The sequence below is a fragment of the Vitis riparia genome, chromosome 13 (assembly GCF_004353265.1).
Source record: "Vitis riparia cultivar Riparia Gloire de Montpellier isolate 1030 chromosome 13, EGFV_Vit.rip_1.0, whole genome shotgun sequence".
Lineage (NCBI taxonomy): Eukaryota > Viridiplantae > Streptophyta > Magnoliopsida > Vitales > Vitaceae > Vitis > Vitis riparia.
The window spans coordinates 26562397-26581533 of record NC_048443.1 but is presented as its reverse complement, the minus strand read 5'-3'; the positions used below and the strand labels follow the sequence as shown (position 1 = coordinate 26581533).

The window sequence follows — 19137 nt, the reverse complement described above, 5'->3', positions numbered from 1 at the left end:
ATTGCGATCCTGACCCCTCTCTATTATGGTGCGGTGGTGGTGGTGATCGAGCCTTCGCTTGTCTAGCTTCAAGACTCAAACCATAAGGAAACAGTCGAGTGGTAAACTAATCATGGGGCATCAAATTAAAGGTGCACCAAAGATTTTGATATCACGCTTCTAAGCCGCAAACAAATCGTTTCTTGAATATATGTAGTTATATTTATATATAATTAGATATACTTAATAACACTCTTGACTGCGGACTGCCGAACTTGAGAAAATATTCCTCTGTTTATATGATAACTTCATAACAAATGAAAAGCCCACTGGTCCCATTTATTCTATATGACAATATATAGGAAAATGGAGGAAAACATGGAGGGAAGATCAGGAAGCGCTCTGATGTAACTGGGAAAACAGATCTGCCTGCAGCCAGCTACATTTTCACTATAATAGATTTCAATTTTTTGCCACTCCAAGCCTCAGCCTGAAATCCTCCTCCATGAGGGGAAGGCCTTCACGCAACTTGACGTTCGGTTCCCATCCCAGCAACTCCTTTGCCTTTGTGATGTCTGGCTTCCTCTGGCGAGGATCGTCTGGTGTGTTTTCCACCATGCTGATCTCAACCTTAGGGTTGATAAGCTGCATGTTCAATTAATCTTCAAGTATTAGAGCTGCCACATCCAAATCTTTCATATTCTCATGATTTTTAATATAATTTTTGCTTTTGCTTTTATATCTCATGGTATTATTTGGAAACTGCAGAGAAGATGGATTTAATTTGGGCCAAAGGAACCAGATATTGCTAATTAAAAAAGAAAAACAGAGGCAAATATAGTACTCACCTCCTTCACTGTCTCAGCAAGTTCGAGCATTGTAAATTCACCTATAGTTTAAGAAATTTAAGAACCAGGGTCAGGAATAGCAATAAAGTATTTTCCATATGCCTCAAAATTGGGTCTAAGCACCATAGTCCCTATTGTTATGTGATAAAGGATTCGTATAATAACCTGGATTCCCGATGTTGATGGGGCCTGTGTTGTCTCCTTCCATGAGTCGAACAAGTCCATCAACCTTTAAAATTTGGAAAGTAAAAATATAAATAGTGTATAAGGAATATTTCTAACACCAAGATGAGTAGTTGAGAAAATTGTATGGAACTCTCTGATGCAAATAAATGAACTCTTGCATACCATGTCAGACACGTAACAAAAACTCCGAGTTTGTGTTCCAGGAGCTTGAACAGTCAAGGATTCACCACTGCATGAATGGCCAAGCATAAGGAAATTGTTGCAACCAAATTAAAAAAAGAATGAACTCATCTCACTCCATTCAAGGATGTGCTTCTTTTGGTAGGCTTGTTTTACTTATTTTATTGGCAGTGGGGGTAGAGAAGCAGCTAAAATAATGGGTAAAGCATCTAGAAAATAATAAAATGCTAGTTTTCAAAATAATAAAGATTACCGAATTGCTTGAGCAATGAAATTGCTGACAACACGCCCGTCATCAATATTCATTCGGGGTCCATAAGTATTGAATATCCTGGCAATCCGTATCTCTGTTATAGGATCACCATTTCAAAATAAAGTGAGAGTGCATTGGAAAGTAGAGTTTCAGATAGAGAGAGGGAGGGGAAGGGAGTGAACAATTTTACACATCCCATCAGTGACTGAGTGAATGTGTGTAGGTGTGGGGATGTCTGTGTGTTGGGTGTATGGATCAGAGAGAGGGAGCCCAATTTTACCTATTCCATGCTGCCTGTGATAATCAAACATCAGAGTTTCAGCCACTCGCTTTCCCTCATCATAGCAACTCCTGACTCCTGTAATATATATAACGGAAGGCATATAGAATCATAGTTAGAGAAAAAGGTCTTTTTTCCTACATAAAATTAACAGAACCGCCAAAATGTCAGTCTGCTAAGATATCCATGCATAACAAGTTTTAACAAAAACCCATGAATACATTTTCACATGAAAAATAACTCTGCTCTGCTTGCCATAATAATCTCAAGTTACACAAGAATATGACAGCAAATATACCTATCGGATTGACATTGCCCCAGTAGCTCTCTTCCTGTGGATGCACAAGAGGATCACCATACACCTCTGAAGTTGACGTGAGCAAAATCCTGTAGCCATTATTACATGCTATAAGTAAGACCAGAATTATGTTTATAAACAAAATGCAACAAAGAGACGGGCAAGTAGTTTCCAACCTTGCTCCAACTCTCTTGGCAAGCCCCAACATGTTCAAGGTGCCAATCACATTTGTCTTTATTGTCTGTTAAGTATTGCATGATTTACAAGGAAAACCATCATTAATGTCCAAAGCATACTCAGGGAAAAACATATAATTGATTACTCATTAAGAAATTAGAAGAGATAAAATGGGCATGAAAGCTATATTTCTCTAACGGAGGATTAAGGGCCTCTAGCCACTGCCATCTCAGCTTTCACAGTTAACAAAAACAGGAATATATCAATTCTTTTACTCCATGTTTGGTTCTTGAAAATTTTGGGGGAAAGAAAATAGTAAGCAAAATAGAAAATATTTAAAGTTAATAAATTACTTTTAAATGCTTCTTTAAGTTTAATGGTAAGGAGATAAAATATACACACCTTCACAGGATTGTACTTGTAGAAAATTGGTGATGCAGGACAAGCAAGATGGTATATTTGATCAACCTCAATCAACAATGGCTCAGTAACATCTGCATGAATAGAAATAACAAGAGATAATATGTGAAAAACAAATAAAAAAATTGATAAAAAGCAAAAAATAAAAAGGGATAAGATGTAGAAAACATGATTTACAGAGAACGAAATAACACTTTGGACAATCAGATAAGTATTTTAATAACACAACGAATCCAGAAGCAAATAACTCCATAGTTGCTTATATGTCATATCATGCAACCTGCAGTAAATGTCAGTTTGTTTTCATACCATTTTCCCAACAAATTTAAGACCAGGTGAACATTGGGATCATCACCAATATGGGATAAGTACTGTCTACATTTTGATTCGTCATCCATGGATCCAACCATTTTCAAGGTTTTTATTTAGAATATTTCTAGCCATCCATCACTTTCCCTGTTTCCTTTTTCCCCTTCTCTCTCTTTCTTTTTTCTTTCTTTTTTTTTTTGATAGGTAAATTTTGTCCCTATTGGGACTTGAACCTGGAACCTCCCACAAAATTTTTCCCTGTTTCCTTTACCACTTTTTCCCCTTCTCTTTTGAAGAAAAGCATCCCTTCAGATAATTTGAAAATGAGTTTCCGATTAAAAATAAGTATCAACATATTATGCTGCAGAGACAAAAATTGTCTACTAAGTTCAAGGAGATCAGCAAAAGACAAAACTTAGACATTTGCAAATTCCATTGTTTGCAGAATCACTACAGTGATGAAAAGAAAAGCACCACAATATATGTGACATGAACCCATCCAGCAAATAAAGAACTTGACAAGGAAAGGCGTTTAACAGTCCTGATTGTGTCCACCTTGTAATGACAAAGCAAATGAGAATAATACCATGACGAATAAGCTCAAATCTTGGATGACCAATCCATTTCCTCAGGTTATCTTTCGATCCAGTGAAGTAGTTATCAGCAACAATCACCTAAGCAAAAAGAAAGCATGTCAAATATAAGCACCCAAGGATACATTGTGACATGACAGACAGATGCATTGGTCAAAATTTTCTTTTTGGTGGTATAATCATACACAGATACTTATACTATAAAATTCTATATGTCTTAATTGTTTTGGAGCCAAAGAAAATCAACTACCAATTGCAGCATCTGTGATACTACTTTCGTGCACCAAAGAATGATACAGTAGAAATTAGGCATACCTCATTCTTCTCATTCTGCATCAATTTGTCTACAAGGTGAGAGCCAATGAATCCAGCCCCTCCCGTGACCAAAATTCTCATATTGGACTGTCATCCACAAAAAAATCATTTCAGACTATAAAATTCTAACAATGACTATTTCAGGAAGGGGAAAAAACACCTTGTTCTTCAAATAAACAAATTCAGATCTACCAAACAATGTGAAAAGTCAGATCTTCACTCGCGGCTAGATATTAACAGCAATGCATGACTTAAAAGACAGAAATTATACCAAAGATCTGACATTCAACGTCCCCATCTCAAAGATCTCCTAAGCCAGAATTCAATAAGAATTTATAAGGGCAGCAACCAAGTCATCCCACCCAAAGTTTCTTATTTCCCATTTTGACTAATAGCGGGGATCGAATTCTTTCAACCAAGTCATTCAGTTGAAAAATCCCGCGTAGTGTATAACGATTAATCACGACAAATCAAGACTTCATCTATCCAAGCCAAAGCAAAATCGATTCAATTTCTTGAGAGAAAAAACTTCTCATAATTAACTAAATTCTCTTGCATGTCATAACAAATAACCAGAAACAACCACTGCAAAAGACAGAATCTTTAACACAAAGGTCCGCACAATTCACCTGGAAAAACTTAGAATTTCGCAGAGGAGACGGCGTCGGTGGCGGCTTCGTAACTGAATTGTGATCCCCATTGGAAACTTCCTTCGCCATTGAACTCTATTTCAATCCTAACAAAACAAATCAAAACCCTAAATTCACAATCAAATCAAATCAAACCAAACACTCACACAAACGCCCAATTTTATTATTATCATTTGTTTAGAAAAGAAACACACTTTTTCAAAGATCAACCACAAATCAAGCTCAGATCGCCTTGCTACTCCAAAAACCTCCCAAAAAATTATCAAAAAGCAACACTTAATACAAAAGTTTCAACTCCAAACTTCAATCTTTATATGAAAATTCCGCCACCAAATTGTACCAACCGGAGAGAGAAGACGAGAAATGAACGAAGAAAATAGCAATGATGAAGCTTGCAGAGCACGAAAAGTGGCAGAGAGACAGAGAAAGAGAGAGAAGTACCACCCTCTTCCGTAACGATTATCACGCGTAGCGCCTTCAGATCTAAGGCTTGGAACTGAGCCTTTTATACTCCTTCCCATCAACTTCCCCACGTAACCATTACGTTTGAATTTTTTTATCTTATCCTTTTAAACAAATTTAGTACTTTTTTTATTCATATATTGTTATAACTTGTTTCTCTTTATTTAATTGATTAAAAATTTTAAATATGCTGACTGTACCATTCACCGAAACAACGTTCGTGTCTGTGTCGGGTTGTAGTCAGAAGGAGACTCCCAATGAGAGGGTGCCGCGCCACTTAGATTAGGTGTGAGGCAGGGCACAACACGTTGGATACAGCTCAGATTCTACGGATGGGATTCGCCGGAGTTATCTGCTGAGTCAGATACATGTAATACAGTATACTTTGATTGATGTGGATAAAACTATATTTGTTAAAATTAGCTATCCTTATTAATATCCCAGAAATAATTCATGACTAATTCAAATCCAATTAAATTAAAAAAATAATTACTACGAATAAAAATCAATCTTATTAAAAATTAGATTTTATTTTTTTAATAATAATTTTTTTTTAATTTCTATTCTCATTTAAAAAAAACAATTCAAAAAATAGAATTAATTTCTTAATTCCAAAAATTCCTTTTAAGGATTCATATTTTTAGTCAAAATTTATTCCTATATTCTTGCCTAATTTCATAGGAATATTCTATAAAAATATTAAATTTTTTAAAAAATTGACACTTTTTTTTTTTTAAACAATGGTAGTAACATTTTTTTTTGAAATTTTATTTTAATTCGAAAATATCAAAGAGTTAGAAATTGGCTAGAAAAATTGAGACACATGTCAATACTTTTTTCAAGATTTATGACCTCAATTTTCAAAAAAATATATTACAAAAAATGGGTGATGGATGAAATGGAATTGATTTTGGTTTTTTTATTTGAAAAATATTTTCAAAGCTATAGTAGTTTTAGCCACGTATGAAAATAATTCTCATATAATAAAGAAAAATCACATAAAAAAATTGTAAACAAAAATCATCCCTTAAAGACATGATTTGTAAATAAAATTGTATTTAAGATAAGATTTCTTTAAAAATAAAATTGAAATCATGATCGTTTTAGGGTGATTATTGTAAGTTGGTTTAATTAATTTTTTAACAAAGATTAACATATTTTGTATAAAAAAAGTTTCTTATAGAAAATATGACACATCAATTATTTTCTAATATATATATATATATATATATATATATATATAATTTTAAATTATATATTTATAATAAAAATTTAAATTTTATTAGGAAAATTTATGATTTATGGCTAGTTATAACATATAATGAGTTTAAGATCCACATATTTAATATAATTGATGTTAAGGACATGAAATATGAAAGACAAAAGTAAATTTGGAGAAAATCAAGAAAGTCAATGTGTTTATGAATCTTATCCTTCTCATTTTTTAACTTCTATATATTTTTTTCCCTTTTTATTTGCTTTTCTTTTTCTTTTCTTTTTTTCTTTTTTATTTATTTTATTTTTTATTTTTTATCTCTAAGTGTCATATTTATATCACCTTTTTATTTTTATTTTCTAAAAAACATTTTAATATATATTTTTTTTGTTAAAAAAATTTGAAAAAAGAAAGCACAAGAAGCTTTTTAAAGATGACACATATGTTGGGATTGAGCCTTATGGGCCTACCATGGCTAAGGCTTAGCACATCCGAAGGGAAGGCCAAAGGTCCGAATTCTTGGCCCCTCAATCCACCAATTGTTTATTTGTCCCTTTTTTAAAGGGAGCGTCCCCAGGAATTGAACTCAAGACCAAACCTTAAGCTTGCATAGCGTGGAAGACCAGAGACCCAAATCCTTGGCCCCTCAATCTACCAATTGTTTATTTGTCCATTTTTTTAAAGGGGACGTCTCCAGGAATTGAACTCAAGACCAAGCCTTAAGCCTGCATAGCATTCTATCTTGCTATCATCTGGGCTAGTAGGGAAGGCCAGAGGCCCAAATCCTTAGCCCCTCAATCCACCAATTGTTTAGTTGTCCATTTTTTAAAGGGGACGCCCCTAGGAATTGAACTCAAGACCAAGCCTTAAGCATGCATAGCGTTCTATCCTACTATCATTTGGGCTAGTAGGGAAGGCCAGAGGCCCAAATCATTGGCCCCTCAATCCACCAATTGTTTATTTGTCCATTTTTTAAAGGGGGCGCCCCTAGGAATTGAACTCAAGACCAAGCCTTAAGCATGCATAGCGTTCTATCCTACTATCATTTGGGCTAGTAGGGAAGGCCAGAGGCCCAAATCATTGGCCCCTCAATCCACCAATTGTTTATTTGTCCATTTTTTAAAGGGGGCGCCCCCAGGAATTGAACTCAAGACCAAGCCTTAAGCCTGCATAGCGTTCTATCCTGGTACCATATGGGAGACGCCCACTTTAAAAAATGGACAAATAAACAATTGGTGGATTGAGGGGCTAAGGATTTGGGCCTTTGGCCTTCCCTTCGGATGTGCTAAGCCTTAGCCATGGTGGACCCATAAGGCTTAATCCCAACAACATATGATAAAAATAAAATAGTTTTCCCTTCTCATTTTGGTTGACACAAATTTAATATTATAGATCCTAACTTAAAGGGTGCTTGTCTTTTTTTTTTTTTTTTTTTTTTTTTAACTTTTTGTTGAAAGTAATTTATTTTCAAACTTTAAATTTTTTATTTTTTTTATATTTTTATGGTTAATTATAAATTTTTTTACTAAATAGAAAAACTCAAAATATTTAGTTTTTTTTTTTTTTAAATAAAAAAGTAACGTGTAAGTTTTTCAATACTTTTAATGTATAATAAAAATAAAATATTACAAAAATAAACAACTTAATACTATTAAATATTATTTAATTTTAAATTCTACTTAAAAGAAGAAAAACAAACACACCTTGACTCTAACTATCAAAACAATACCTTAAATCAACCTTGATCCCGAAAGTATTCGATATCAAGTTATAATATTAAAATTGACACCTTCAAGAAAAAGGTATGAAAGATCATCTAGCAATAAATATTCAGAACGGAATATTCTTTTTGAATAATAATAAGAGAAACATTCTTCACAAGTATACATAATGTCACATTTATTAATAAATAGAGTAAAAAATCTCGTAAGGAGATGTCATATCATTGGACGGTTTTTCCTCCTCCTATGGCTATGCCCATTTTTGTATAACAAAATCAACCCTCTTCTACCGCTCTAAACATTTCGAGGTGGCAGATTCTTGAGAACGCTCACCCCTTCACTGGAAATGACTTATGCTACCCCACGCCAAGTAGCGGCGGGTCACCTATCGACATGGCGGGGAAGCCTGGCATAACGACTATCCCACACTTGGCTAGGTCTATTCCATTGAGGCTTGATGATCTTTGTATCATTAACCTTCCCTTATGCTACAGACAACATCAGTCAATACCATTAGGTTACAAAATTTTTTTCACTCATTAACATACATGTTACTAAAACCCTGTTTGACAATAATTTTTTTTAAAGTGTTTCTAGCCCTAAAAACAATTAAAATGTTTTTAAGGTAAAAAAAATAGATGTTTCACAATATTTTAAAAATTTAGAAAAACACTTAAAATATTTTTTAGAGAAGCAATTGAAAAGTGTTTTTTTTTTTTTAAAAAAAAAAAACACGTCAAAATTTTTGAGTTTTTTTTTTTTTTTTTTAACAATATACTATGATAGGGATCCATTAGCATTATATGGTACAGTGCCATGCTAAAATTTGACATTTTTATTTTAACATTTTGTGTTGGAAATGCTCCTAAAAATATATTTCAATGTTGAAACTTTTAAGTACGAGAGTTTCTCTTACGAGGAATTAGTATCTAACAATATTTATATTTTTATTTAAAACATATTAAACATTGAAACAGTTGCCTTATCCGTTGGGAGCTCCATTCTCAACTATTTGCCTAAATTTTAAGATGGAAACATTCAACACATGGCATGATATAAGCTTTTTGTAGGAGGATTAAGGAATAAAATTTATGGGTTAAACTATTAATCATCAAGAAAATTGATTACTGATAATTCTAACTCAAGTTGCTTGTAAATATAGTAGGGTTGTGAAATTCTTATCGGATTGTAAAAAGGGTGGTGCTTATTTTGGTACTATGCCTAAAAATGAGTGAGTGTTCCTATTTCATGGCCATGTATTTTTTTGGTTAAGGAATGAGAAATCTTTCTTTTGTTATATAAATCTAATTTTTATTTTATTCGAAAAATGTCATTTTTTTCTTTGTCATTTGATCCAATAGTCTTACCTTAGATAGGAACATATTTGATAAATACTGATAACTCTCTAATGAAGTATTAGAACAAAAAAAAAACCCATTAAATGATGAAGTATTTGTTTTAAGGATGATGAATCAATAATTCAAAGTGTTTTTCTTGTGTATTCTTAATAAACCCGTATTTAGATATAAATGTGGGAGGATTTGTTTGGGAAGTAAGAAGCCCCTTTGACATCTCTTCATATGCAAAGAATTCTTGATGTGAAAACATAGAGACAAAAGATTGATATTTGAATAGGAAAAATGGTAGATAGTATTTATAATTGAAATGTTTTTAGTAAAAATGTTTTATTTTGAAGTGTTTTTAAGAGAATCATTAATAAGTGTTTTTTTATAAAACACTATAACTAATTTTTCAACACTATAAGTGAGTTTCCAATTTTTTAAAATGTTTTATAAATTTTAGTTTGTTGGATAGTGATTTTAGGAAGTATTTTTAGCATAAAAAGTGTTATTGAAAAAAAATTATGTGTTGATAAAATTTAAGAAGCACTTTATAAAATATGAAAAATCATTTGTAGTGTTTCATAAAAAAACATTGTATATGTGATTCTCTAAAAACACTTTTATAGAAAACACTTCTATTAAAAAATATTTTGAGCAAAAATACTATTAAACACACTCTTAATAATTTGACTTAGAGTACATTCAACAATATTTTTACTTGAGGTGTTTTTAATTAAAGTATTTTCTTTTTCTAAAAGTATTTTTTTTTAAATCAATTAAAGTGTTTCTTCAAAAACCATTAGAAGTGATTTTTCTAATATTATATGATTTTACAAATTTTAAAAAGTGTTTCCTAAAATTTTTCAATTATTTTTATTTTTTTCAAAAACACTCTCTAAATTAAAATCACTATAAACATACTCTTAATTTTTGAAAATAATTTATAAAATCAGTTTTCTAATTTGGAAATTTGAAGTGTTGTTAATCTGTTCTTTATTATTATTATTATTTAAAAAAATAAAAAACATATATTTTTAGTGTTTTTTCCCCAAAACATACTGTAATATTTTATCAGTCAAGTTTTGAAGTCCTCACCGCAAATTGGATAAAAGGATAAAAGAGGCCCCCGGAACCTTCTGGACCGTCTGCGAACTCTCCTCTAAGACATTTATAACCAAACGGCCCCCTTTACGGTTTACGCCCTCTCACAGCTCCAAACACTCCGAAAACCCAGCCTCCAAATTCCTCATCCTTCATAAGTATTCCAATGTCTGAAAGCATCCGTGGCTTTCCTTTCAGGCGCATCTTCTGGGGCGCTCCAGTCTTCCGAGACTTGTCCGGATCAACGGCTCCCATGGACTGGCTAGAATCCCCAGCTGCCCACATCTTCAAATTCGATGTACCAGGTAGGAATTTGACCTGATTGTCTTTTTCAGGAATCCCTAATTTTACCATTTCCATTTTCTTTCTGACGAGCTGATGTGGAACTGAGAGCAGGTTTGAACAAAGACGACATAAAGGTGGAGATAGAAGATGGGAACGTGTTGCGCGTATACAGGGTGGCAGGTGGGAGAGAGGAGTCCGTGGTGAAAGACACTGTTTGGCATATAGCAGAAAGAGGGGGCGGGAGAGGAGAATTTTCTCGGGAATTCGAATTACCGGAAAATGTGAAGGTTGATCAGATAAAGGCTCAGGTGGAAAATGGTGTTCTCACCATCGTTGTTCCAAAAGATACGAGCCCCAAGGCCTCCAAAGTGAAGACCATCAACATCTCTAGCAAACTCTAAGCTTTGTATCCATGCTATTAGTTTGCGAATAAGTGGTCTTGTTACTTTTTGACTATATTCAAATAAAATTTACTATTAGGGAAATATGGTCGAAATTTTGATTTCATATATTTGTACTAATAAAAGACCCCTTCTTGATAAGTAAGGTAGGGGGCTTGCTGTTTAGTTCCAGTAATCGAGCTAGACTCTTTGTCGACGCATGGTGAACGACCTGTTAGAAAAAGTTTCTAATTGGTTTTATATAATTTTGTAAAAACTTAACCAACATGTGGCTGTAGTTTAGTGGTAAGAATTCCACGTTGTGGCCGTGGAGACCTGGGCTCGAATCCCAGCAGCCACACACATGTTTAATTTTTTACCTTTTTGTTTTGGAAACCCAGCTCTATGGGTTGGGCCATCTACTTGTTCATGGGACAGGTATTGGGCCAAGCTCTTTCATATTTTCAAACCAATCTCGCTCCATTTGTACTTGACCTAGGCAACTGCTATTTCCATTCATTAATTTGCTTCATCCACGTTTCTCTTTCAAGGCAAAGTTGGCAAACCCATACCAATGCGAGTGGACGAAGAAAAACCTCTAGTGGACATAGTCGTCACACTAGGTTAAAAAGCCCAAAGCCCTCTACAACCGAGAAATTTTGAGAAGCGCTGCTACGAAGAAAGACGTTGAAATCGTGGTTGACCTGCTTCTCCTTTGTCGTTTCGCATCTGATCTAAGGAGAAGGTACATGATCTCTCTTCCTCATGGTTTTCTTTTTTCTCGTAGAGATTGTTCTTTTTCGTTATAAAAGAAGATCCGATATGTTCCCATATGATCCATGGTTCTGAAGCCTTATTTCTGTTGAATCCTGTGTTTTTTTTTTCTTAATGTATAAGCCTAAAAAAGAAACCCTAGTTTTTTGTCCTCCGTCCTCTCTTAGAGATCGAGGGCGAGAATTTGAATTTCTTCTGGTTGACTATTAGGAATTAGAATGCATGTGATCGCATAGCGGAGTGGATATCGCGTTAGACTCCGAATCTAAAGGTCGTGGGTTCGAATCCCACTGCGATCGTCTTATTTTTCCACCTCAACTACATAATTTCAGTAGAATTTTTAGTTTTTTGTGTGTGTTGGTGCGCTAAATGCTTAATTTTAATAGCTCTATACTTCTATTAGAACTTTTGGATCTTAATTTATATTTCCAAATAGTTTTTGTGGAATTTACAGATTTTTTTTGCATACCGTGCGCTAAATTTTGAACTGAAATAATTGAAGCTAGTTCAAAATACGCTTTATCGCAGAAGTGAAATTCGTGTTTGTGTTTCTTTGTACAAGATGGGCCAAAAGAGAGTAGAGTTAGATTGATCAATTATGTATGGCTCATTGAAAGATGTTGAAGGCAAAGTCGAAATTTTCTTTCAGTCAGGTGTTTAAAGTGTTGTTGGTTGCAGATATAGATAGTTTTTTTTTATAGATGGGACTCAGGAGGAGTTCATGTTAGAAGTAGTATGCCATTCTTAGATAGAATCTTTGAATGTAATTGGTAAGAAGATGAAATGTGTCCCCTTCTTAGGTGACTTGTGCCAACAATTAAGGTATTGCCAATGTGTTATGATGAAAGGATATATCATGTAGTTTGAAAAATTCAATGAAGTGAAGAAATTTAAATGACAGAAACTGAAGGTTAGGCAATAATGGTCGTGTTTCTATTTATACACTAATTAGCACATATTTGATTACAGTGTCAGCTAACTAATGGTGTCTTGTATTGGTTCTGTGTAGAGATGTTTACACAGATGGCCTTAGCTAATTAAGTGGTGGACTCTTTGGCTAAAAAAAGGAGCAAAGAATTTCATGCCTTTTGTTGGGTATTATTTGCCTTTTTGAATAGTCATTAGTGTTTGTTCAAGGTGTTGCTTCATTTTTTTGCAACCTTTTTTGGTTGTCGAGTTTGTAAGGCTCCCCTGTTAAGGAGTTCCTTCTCGTGTCTTCATCAGAGTTGTATATCGTGTAAGGACATCTTGTCCTTCATCTTTTTAGTTAATAGAAAAGATCTAGTATGTTTTTTTAGCCAATTATTAAAAAAAAAAAAAAAAAAAAGCACTTCTCATAAATCTTGGTGGAATAACAGACTAAATATTTACACAGTGTTGCTAGTTTAGGCAAGTTTCCCAGTGTGAATAGGCATTTTGAATCATCTTTTGTACATTTTGCTCGGTGGAAATGATCGCTATGCATTTTGTAAGATAATGTTCACAATCACGAGAATTAATTCTAGTTACTTCAATAGGGTCATAACATTGTGAATGATCTGGACGGATCGTTCTAGTGTTCCATAAAAATCACATACTCCAGTCAAAGGGGAATGAAATGGACTTCATATCTGGCAGAGTTGCATTAAGCTTATGATATGGATATGGGATTTCTTATCTGCTTTGAACTCTCAATATTGTTGAGGTTTTGATATAAGACACCACAGATTGAAAGTACTGTTTTGTATTGATCTGGGTACAGATACATACATCTGTTTGGAATTTGTGTTTTGCTTTCTGCAAAGACCGTTGTTAAAAATTGAGTCAATGTGATTGCTTTTTCACTGGTATAATTTAGAGGGAACATCTTTGTGTTTTTGCAGATGATTGATGATCAAGACCTGGGGTTTATTGCCAATTTTCTTGGCATTTTTATATTTGTACTGGTGATTGCTTACCATTACGTGATCGCTGACCCAAAATATGAAGGCAACTGAAAACCACATGCTGTATGCCCGCACTCTCAGGATTAAATGAAACTCATAGATATCAGTTTTGTTAGCATAGTCATTGTGGAAACTTAATGTAGTTAAATATTTGGTTTTGGATATCATTTTTCCACTCAATCTGGCTTTGGTTTTTGCTAATTTTCTATACCCAAGCTTTTCAAAGGTGGTGTTTGGGAAGAAATGGGCTCCATAGCCATTTGCCTAAGGTTATATTATGGGCAAACCCTTTTCAAGGGATGCTGCCTACTTTTATGAGCCATTGCTATGATTTTAATAAAACTAATTGGTGAAATTCTTGCCTGCCACACTGCCAGTTTGGGAGTGATTCTCCAGCTTGTAAAGCACTTTCAGCTCTGGTTTTGTTGTTAGCACTTGTATCAAACAGTCATGGTTAGTATTTTATTAAAACCAGTGGTTGGATATGAACTAAACAATTTTTTTTTGACAGTGTTTGTAATAATGTACTACAGAAGAAAAAAAAAAAACAACTATTAATCACTTTCAGAGATTTTTCAAAAATTCAAATTAATTTTTAGAAGTTTGTCATGATCATTCCTAAGTAGACTTGAAATCATCATGTAGATTGCTATTGGAAACATGAATCTGAAAGTGTGTGTTTAGAAGTGTTTTTTAAAAACATTTTTGAAAGAATCATCTATCAATACAAATATTATAAATGATTTTTTTTTTTCAACATTTTAAAATTACTTTATAAATTTTACCAAACAAATTTTCTCCGAAGTGTTTTCTAAAATCGCTATAAGTGGGACTAGTATCACGGCTTTCAAGCCCAACTGACTTCAGCCCACAAGCTACACCTGTGGGCTTCGAGGCCCACTGGACATGATCGACGGCGAAGATCACCCGAACGGGTGATTGATTCTGTGTCGACAGATATGGTTTCTGGGCCCATCGTGATGGGTTTCACTGCCATGGTCCATGGGCCATGGCCTACGAGATTCTCTCAGGTGATAGGGAGGGAGAAACCCAGTGGGGTATAAGATGTCATTTTGCATCAGAGGGGGAGCAAATCTGCTTTTGGACGTATATATATCAAGAGATGAGGATGGAACATTTGGTGAGAGATCAGATCATCATACAATCAACTTAGGGCCCCACAATAGATATCAAAATCAAATCATCAATAGCTGCTTAGATGGCTTCATTAATATTAATTTAATCGTAATTAGTGAGCAATACACATGATTAGGAATAATAAAAAGAATACACACAGAGCGAGCTCCCTCTCATCTCATATCATATGCACAGAACATTCAAACGTAAGTCACTGTCACACTGACACCCAACGCCAAATGATGCAAATTCCAAACACAGGGGTACAAAGAGGTACATAGCAAAAGAAATACACCCTCCCGCATCCAAATATTCCTCCATTCTTCCTCTCCCTCTCCTCAATTTCTAAATATGAAAACGAGAGCCGTTGATTATAAAACAGACGACTCGGAAGCCCGATAGCAGGGACGAAAACCCTAAGAACAGAAACCCACCGTATCCCAACGCGATGGCGATGTCCGACTGCACGCAGAACGCGTTATCATCCGTACACGTCTCCGTCCGCTTCAGTGTCCTGGCCAGCGCCGTCCCCGCTGCATCCGCCGACAGCAACAGGTACGCGAACACCTACAGGATCACACCTCTCACATTTGCTTCAAAAATTCTAGAGAGTGAGTGAGAGCAGGAAAGAGAGAGAGAGAGAGAGTTGGCACCTGATCATGGCTGAAATCGAACCAGACCTGTAGGATTTCTGGAAACACTGTGGCTCCTTTTGAAATCTCCCAAACAGAGGCGCCCATTTCGAACAATGAGTACAGGGCGACTATGGCATTTGCAACAACAACGAATCTGTAAAGATTTTGGATTTATTTTTCTAATTCAAAATTCAATCTATGCAAAGCATAAGCCCTAAGGCTCCGGTTGGTCGGCGGGAAAATTATAATATTTCGTCCTGAGCATCCAAACAGAGAATAGAATTAGGGAAAAACGTACCTGAAAGCGTCAAAATCGTACCAATGGGGAGAATTGGAGCCGCGGGAGTTGGTGAGCATGAAAACGAAGGCAGCGAGGGAGAAGCAGAAGGAAGCGAGTCGGAAAACGAGGATCACGGTGTTGAAACGGCGGAGCTTCTGAGCGGAGACGGTGGAGTGGAAGTGGTGAGGAGGGATTCGAGGATGGGGAGATGGAGTTTCGCCGTTGCGGAGGGACTGTGGGGATCGCATGGTTGTAGAGAGAGGAAGAGGGCGTGGTGAGAATGAGAAGTCATGAGAGAATAATCTGGAAGAAAAAAGGGGTGGGAAAACACTTTATCAGGTGGAAAAAATGCTTGATTTTTAAGGGTTAGCGTTTGGTTTCAGGATTGGAGTCACGGGGAATGGCGAGAGTTCCATGAGTTTGAGAGAGAGAAAGAAGAAGGAAATGAGAAAGAAAGTGAGAAAAGGAATTGAGAGGGCGAAAGAGAAAAAGAGCAGAGACAGCAGCCAGACAGCAAGCAGGAAGAGTGTGGTAAGTTAAGGTGCCTTTCTCTTTCCCTTTTCTCTCTCTTTCTTTTTTTCTTTTTTTTCTTTTTTCTTTTTTCTTTTTTTCCTTTTTTTAAACAAAAAGTTATGAGCCTGTTCGTCCTTCCTTCCGTCCCTCCATCCGTCCTGCATGCGCCCCGCCCTCTGCTTTGATTCGTATTCTTTATTTGCTAAAATCCATGTTTACGCATTTTATTTCTTAAAAAAAATTAAGTCTCCAATACACTTTTTTTTTCTAAATATTTTTTTTTATATACAACTATAAATAAATATCTTATTTTTCAAAATTTAAGATGATATATTTCTAAAATAAGTATTCGGTAATACTTAATACTTAATTAATTTTAAAGAATACTTTTATTTATTAACTATTTATATAGAAGTATTACTTTGGATGTTAAAAGAGACTTTGATAAGATGTGGACAACAATGAGCTAATGACAAAAGAGATTTGAGGTTAAAAATAATTTAATTATTTTGTATTAATAATTTAAATTATCATATTAAATTATTTTAATGATTTTAATTAAATTATTGAATCATTAAGTTGATTTATTATTAAAAAAGTGATTAGTAAAATTTAATACTTATTATTTAATTAATTAAATTAATTTTAAATTAAATTATTTTTCAGTTATGGGTAAAGTTTACTTAAAATTAAGAGCATATCAATTTTCACATTTATCCTAATTAATTAATATTTTAAATTTCATTAATTTTAAACAATAAATTTATTTGATCAACATCATATTTAAAGTATTATAAATGCATCGAATACTTATAAAAATATTTTTTATAAAAAGTATATAAATATGAAGTTTGTAAAATATATTCTCATTAAATAGAGATGGGAAATTTAACTTAATACTTAAATTTCTTTTTGATTTTGATTTTTTATATTTAGTTATTTTATCAAATATATTTAATTTATTTAATAATTTAACTTAATTTATTAAATTATATTTAAATCATTAAATTGATTTATAAATCATTCTAATTTTTTTAGGTATTATTTGACTTTTGAATAAATCTAAATAAAATTTAATGTCATCAACTATTATTTGTTTTTATCAATATCAATAAATCTTTTTATTTTTATACATTAAAATATAAAATTAATTATTCTATATATTTATTTTAATTTAAAAATTAATGATTTAAAAAAAAAACTAATTTGACATATTTTCACATATCTTAAAATTTGAGTTATATAATTTGTTTTTAAGATAGAAGTTATACAGAATTTTCAAAAATAAAATTGATTTTGTTTTATCTAAAATATTTAATTATTAACAAATTTAAAGATTGAAAAAAAAAATCATTTAAATAAAAGTAAAAAATATCTTTAAAAAGTAATAAATTTAAAAACAAATATATTTAAAAATAATTGAAATTTTAAAACAAATTACTTTAACACTAAAATATATATTTTTTTTGTTTGTTAGGGGCTATTTCTACACCTAAAGTGTTGCCCAGTTAAAATAATTCAGGAAACATGAAACAATTTATAAGATAACAAAAATATCAAACAGAAATAGTTTTGAAAAATAATTAAAATTTTTTTTTTTAAATGTTTTATAGATTTAGGAATTTGAAATATTTTTAATTTATTTTTAATATTAATTTTATATGTAATGTTTTATTTTTAAAATTAAAAAAAAAAAACATTTTCTGGACCCAAATGTGCTTTTTCTTTTTGAACAGTTATGTTTGTTGTTTTTGGATATGTATTGGTTTGGATTTAGAATTTTCAAAGATGGTAGGTGGGCTTAGGTGGATAGAGTCACCCGCATTTATTGGCGCCTGGGAAAGAGAAACGCTTTCACATTGTAGAATGATACTAAGTGTCAGTGGTGGGCTCAGATTCGGTTCCCTCAACAGGAGCATCCTCCTCCATCTTCACCCCTCCTCCAATCTCCATTGGTCAGTCCCCCCCACCCTTCTCCTCCTCTTTTTACTACATCTTTCAAAGCTGAAAGCTCCCCTCATCCCACTTTCATGCTTCATTCATATTAATTTTTAGGCTCTCTAATTATTTATACAATTTGTTGTAATTCATTACTCCAATCAAATCAATCAATAAAGCTAATCACCGACCATTAAATCCAATAGGAAAATAACCAAATACATAAACCATGATTAGGGTTTTAACATCAATTAAATCAATCTGATCATGGAATTAGGCGTGGAGCAGACATATATATCATCTTGTGAACCAACATTATCGGTTTGGGAAAAAGACAAGTAATGGTGGGTGGGGGATATCGGATATATGCCAAAGAGGAGGGAGGAGGGTCCATGGTTTCAAGAAAAATGTGAATGATATAAATACCAAAACCTCTAGTAGCCAATTATTACATGTATTAGTGATTTCAGTGGCCATGTATCATGTATGAGCATGTTCTCATTATGTACGGCTGAAAGTTTCTACCGTTTGAAGAAGTCAATGAATGATGGAGTAGATGATACATTTCAATGTGGTACGTGATCCTCCACCCTTGATTAAATGATTGAAATCTGAATATGGGAAATTTTTTAGGAACCAAATTATGAGTTGGATAATTGCATTTCTAACGAGGAGCCTTTTCTTTCTTTCTTTCTTTTGGGTTTCTGAGAACCATCTCGAAAACTCTTCCCGCGTTTTTACGCACTACCTGTCTGCTGGCCCACTTTTAATATCAGACTAATCGTCCTTACACTCCTTCCCCCCTTAATTCAAATTGAGTTGACTGCTGTTTGATTAGTCACTGGAACAGCCCAAATGACTCGTGATTCTTGAGTCATATGACTCGTGATAGCATTTGATCTAAATCCCGTATATCATTCATAACATGATAATTATTCC

At 33.5% G+C, this 19137-nt stretch overlaps 4 protein-coding genes and 2 non-coding genes across 8 annotated transcripts; 4 read left to right on the top strand and 2 right to left on the bottom strand.

Annotated features, from left to right (window-relative positions):
- Positions 1-151: 151 nt before the first annotated feature.
- On the bottom strand, positions 152-4970 carry LOC117928090 (UDP-glucuronic acid decarboxylase 5). Of its 3 annotated transcripts, none has more exons than XM_034847888.1 (13): positions 4833-4970; positions 4468-4574; positions 3839-3925; positions 3517-3604; positions 2604-2695; positions 2201-2265; positions 2025-2113; positions 1727-1804; positions 1447-1540; positions 1176-1242; positions 993-1056; positions 828-868; positions 152-624 (listed from the first exon to the last, which is right to left on the bottom strand). In XM_034847888.1, the coding sequence occupies exons 2-13, from the start codon at positions 4555-4557 to the stop codon at positions 442-444; spliced, it is 1038 nt and encodes a 345-aa protein (XP_034703779.1). In that variant the 5' UTR covers positions 4558-4574; positions 4833-4970; the 3' UTR covers positions 152-441. The 3 variants fall into 3 exon arrangements, with proteins under 3 accessions (XP_034703779.1, XP_034703781.1, XP_034703780.1); XM_034847890.1 differs by having other exon boundaries at positions 4930-4950; XM_034847889.1 differs by lacking the exon at positions 4833-4970 and adding an exon at positions 4683-4793.
- Positions 4971-10419: 5449 nt separating this feature from the next.
- Positions 10420-11123, top strand: LOC117927541 (15.7 kDa heat shock protein, peroxisomal). The gene is made up of 2 exons (XM_034847085.1): positions 10420-10636; positions 10728-11123. Exons 1-2 carry the CDS (start codon positions 10498-10500, stop codon positions 11015-11017), a joined length of 429 nt encoding a protein of 142 aa, XP_034702976.1. The 5' UTR covers positions 10420-10497; the 3' UTR covers positions 11018-11123.
- Positions 11124-11285: 162 nt separating this feature from the next.
- On the top strand, positions 11286-11357 carry TRNAH-GUG. Its single transcript has one exon. It is a non-coding gene; the product is annotated as a tRNA-His (tRNA).
- Positions 11358-11608: 251 nt separating this feature from the next.
- LOC117927542 (dolichyl-diphosphooligosaccharide--protein glycosyltransferase subunit 4A-like) lies at positions 11609-14050 on the top strand. Its single transcript, XM_034847087.1, has 2 exons — positions 11609-11741; positions 13633-14050. Exon 2 carries the CDS (start codon positions 13633-13635, stop codon positions 13744-13746), a length of 114 nt encoding a protein of 37 aa, XP_034702978.1. The 5' UTR covers positions 11609-11741; the 3' UTR covers positions 13747-14050.
- On the top strand, positions 11997-12069 carry TRNAR-CCG. The gene has a single exon. It is a non-coding gene; the product is annotated as a tRNA-Arg (tRNA).
- Positions 14051-14885: 835 nt separating the features above from the next.
- On the bottom strand, positions 14886-16250 carry LOC117927529 (CASP-like protein 4C1). The gene is made up of 3 exons (XM_034847070.1): positions 15766-16250; positions 15486-15621; positions 14886-15399 (listed from the first exon to the last, which is right to left on the bottom strand). Exons 1-3 carry the CDS (start codon positions 15993-15995, stop codon positions 15178-15180), a joined length of 588 nt encoding a protein of 195 aa, XP_034702961.1. The 5' UTR covers positions 15996-16250; the 3' UTR covers positions 14886-15177.
- Positions 16251-19137: the final 2887 nt, after the last annotated feature.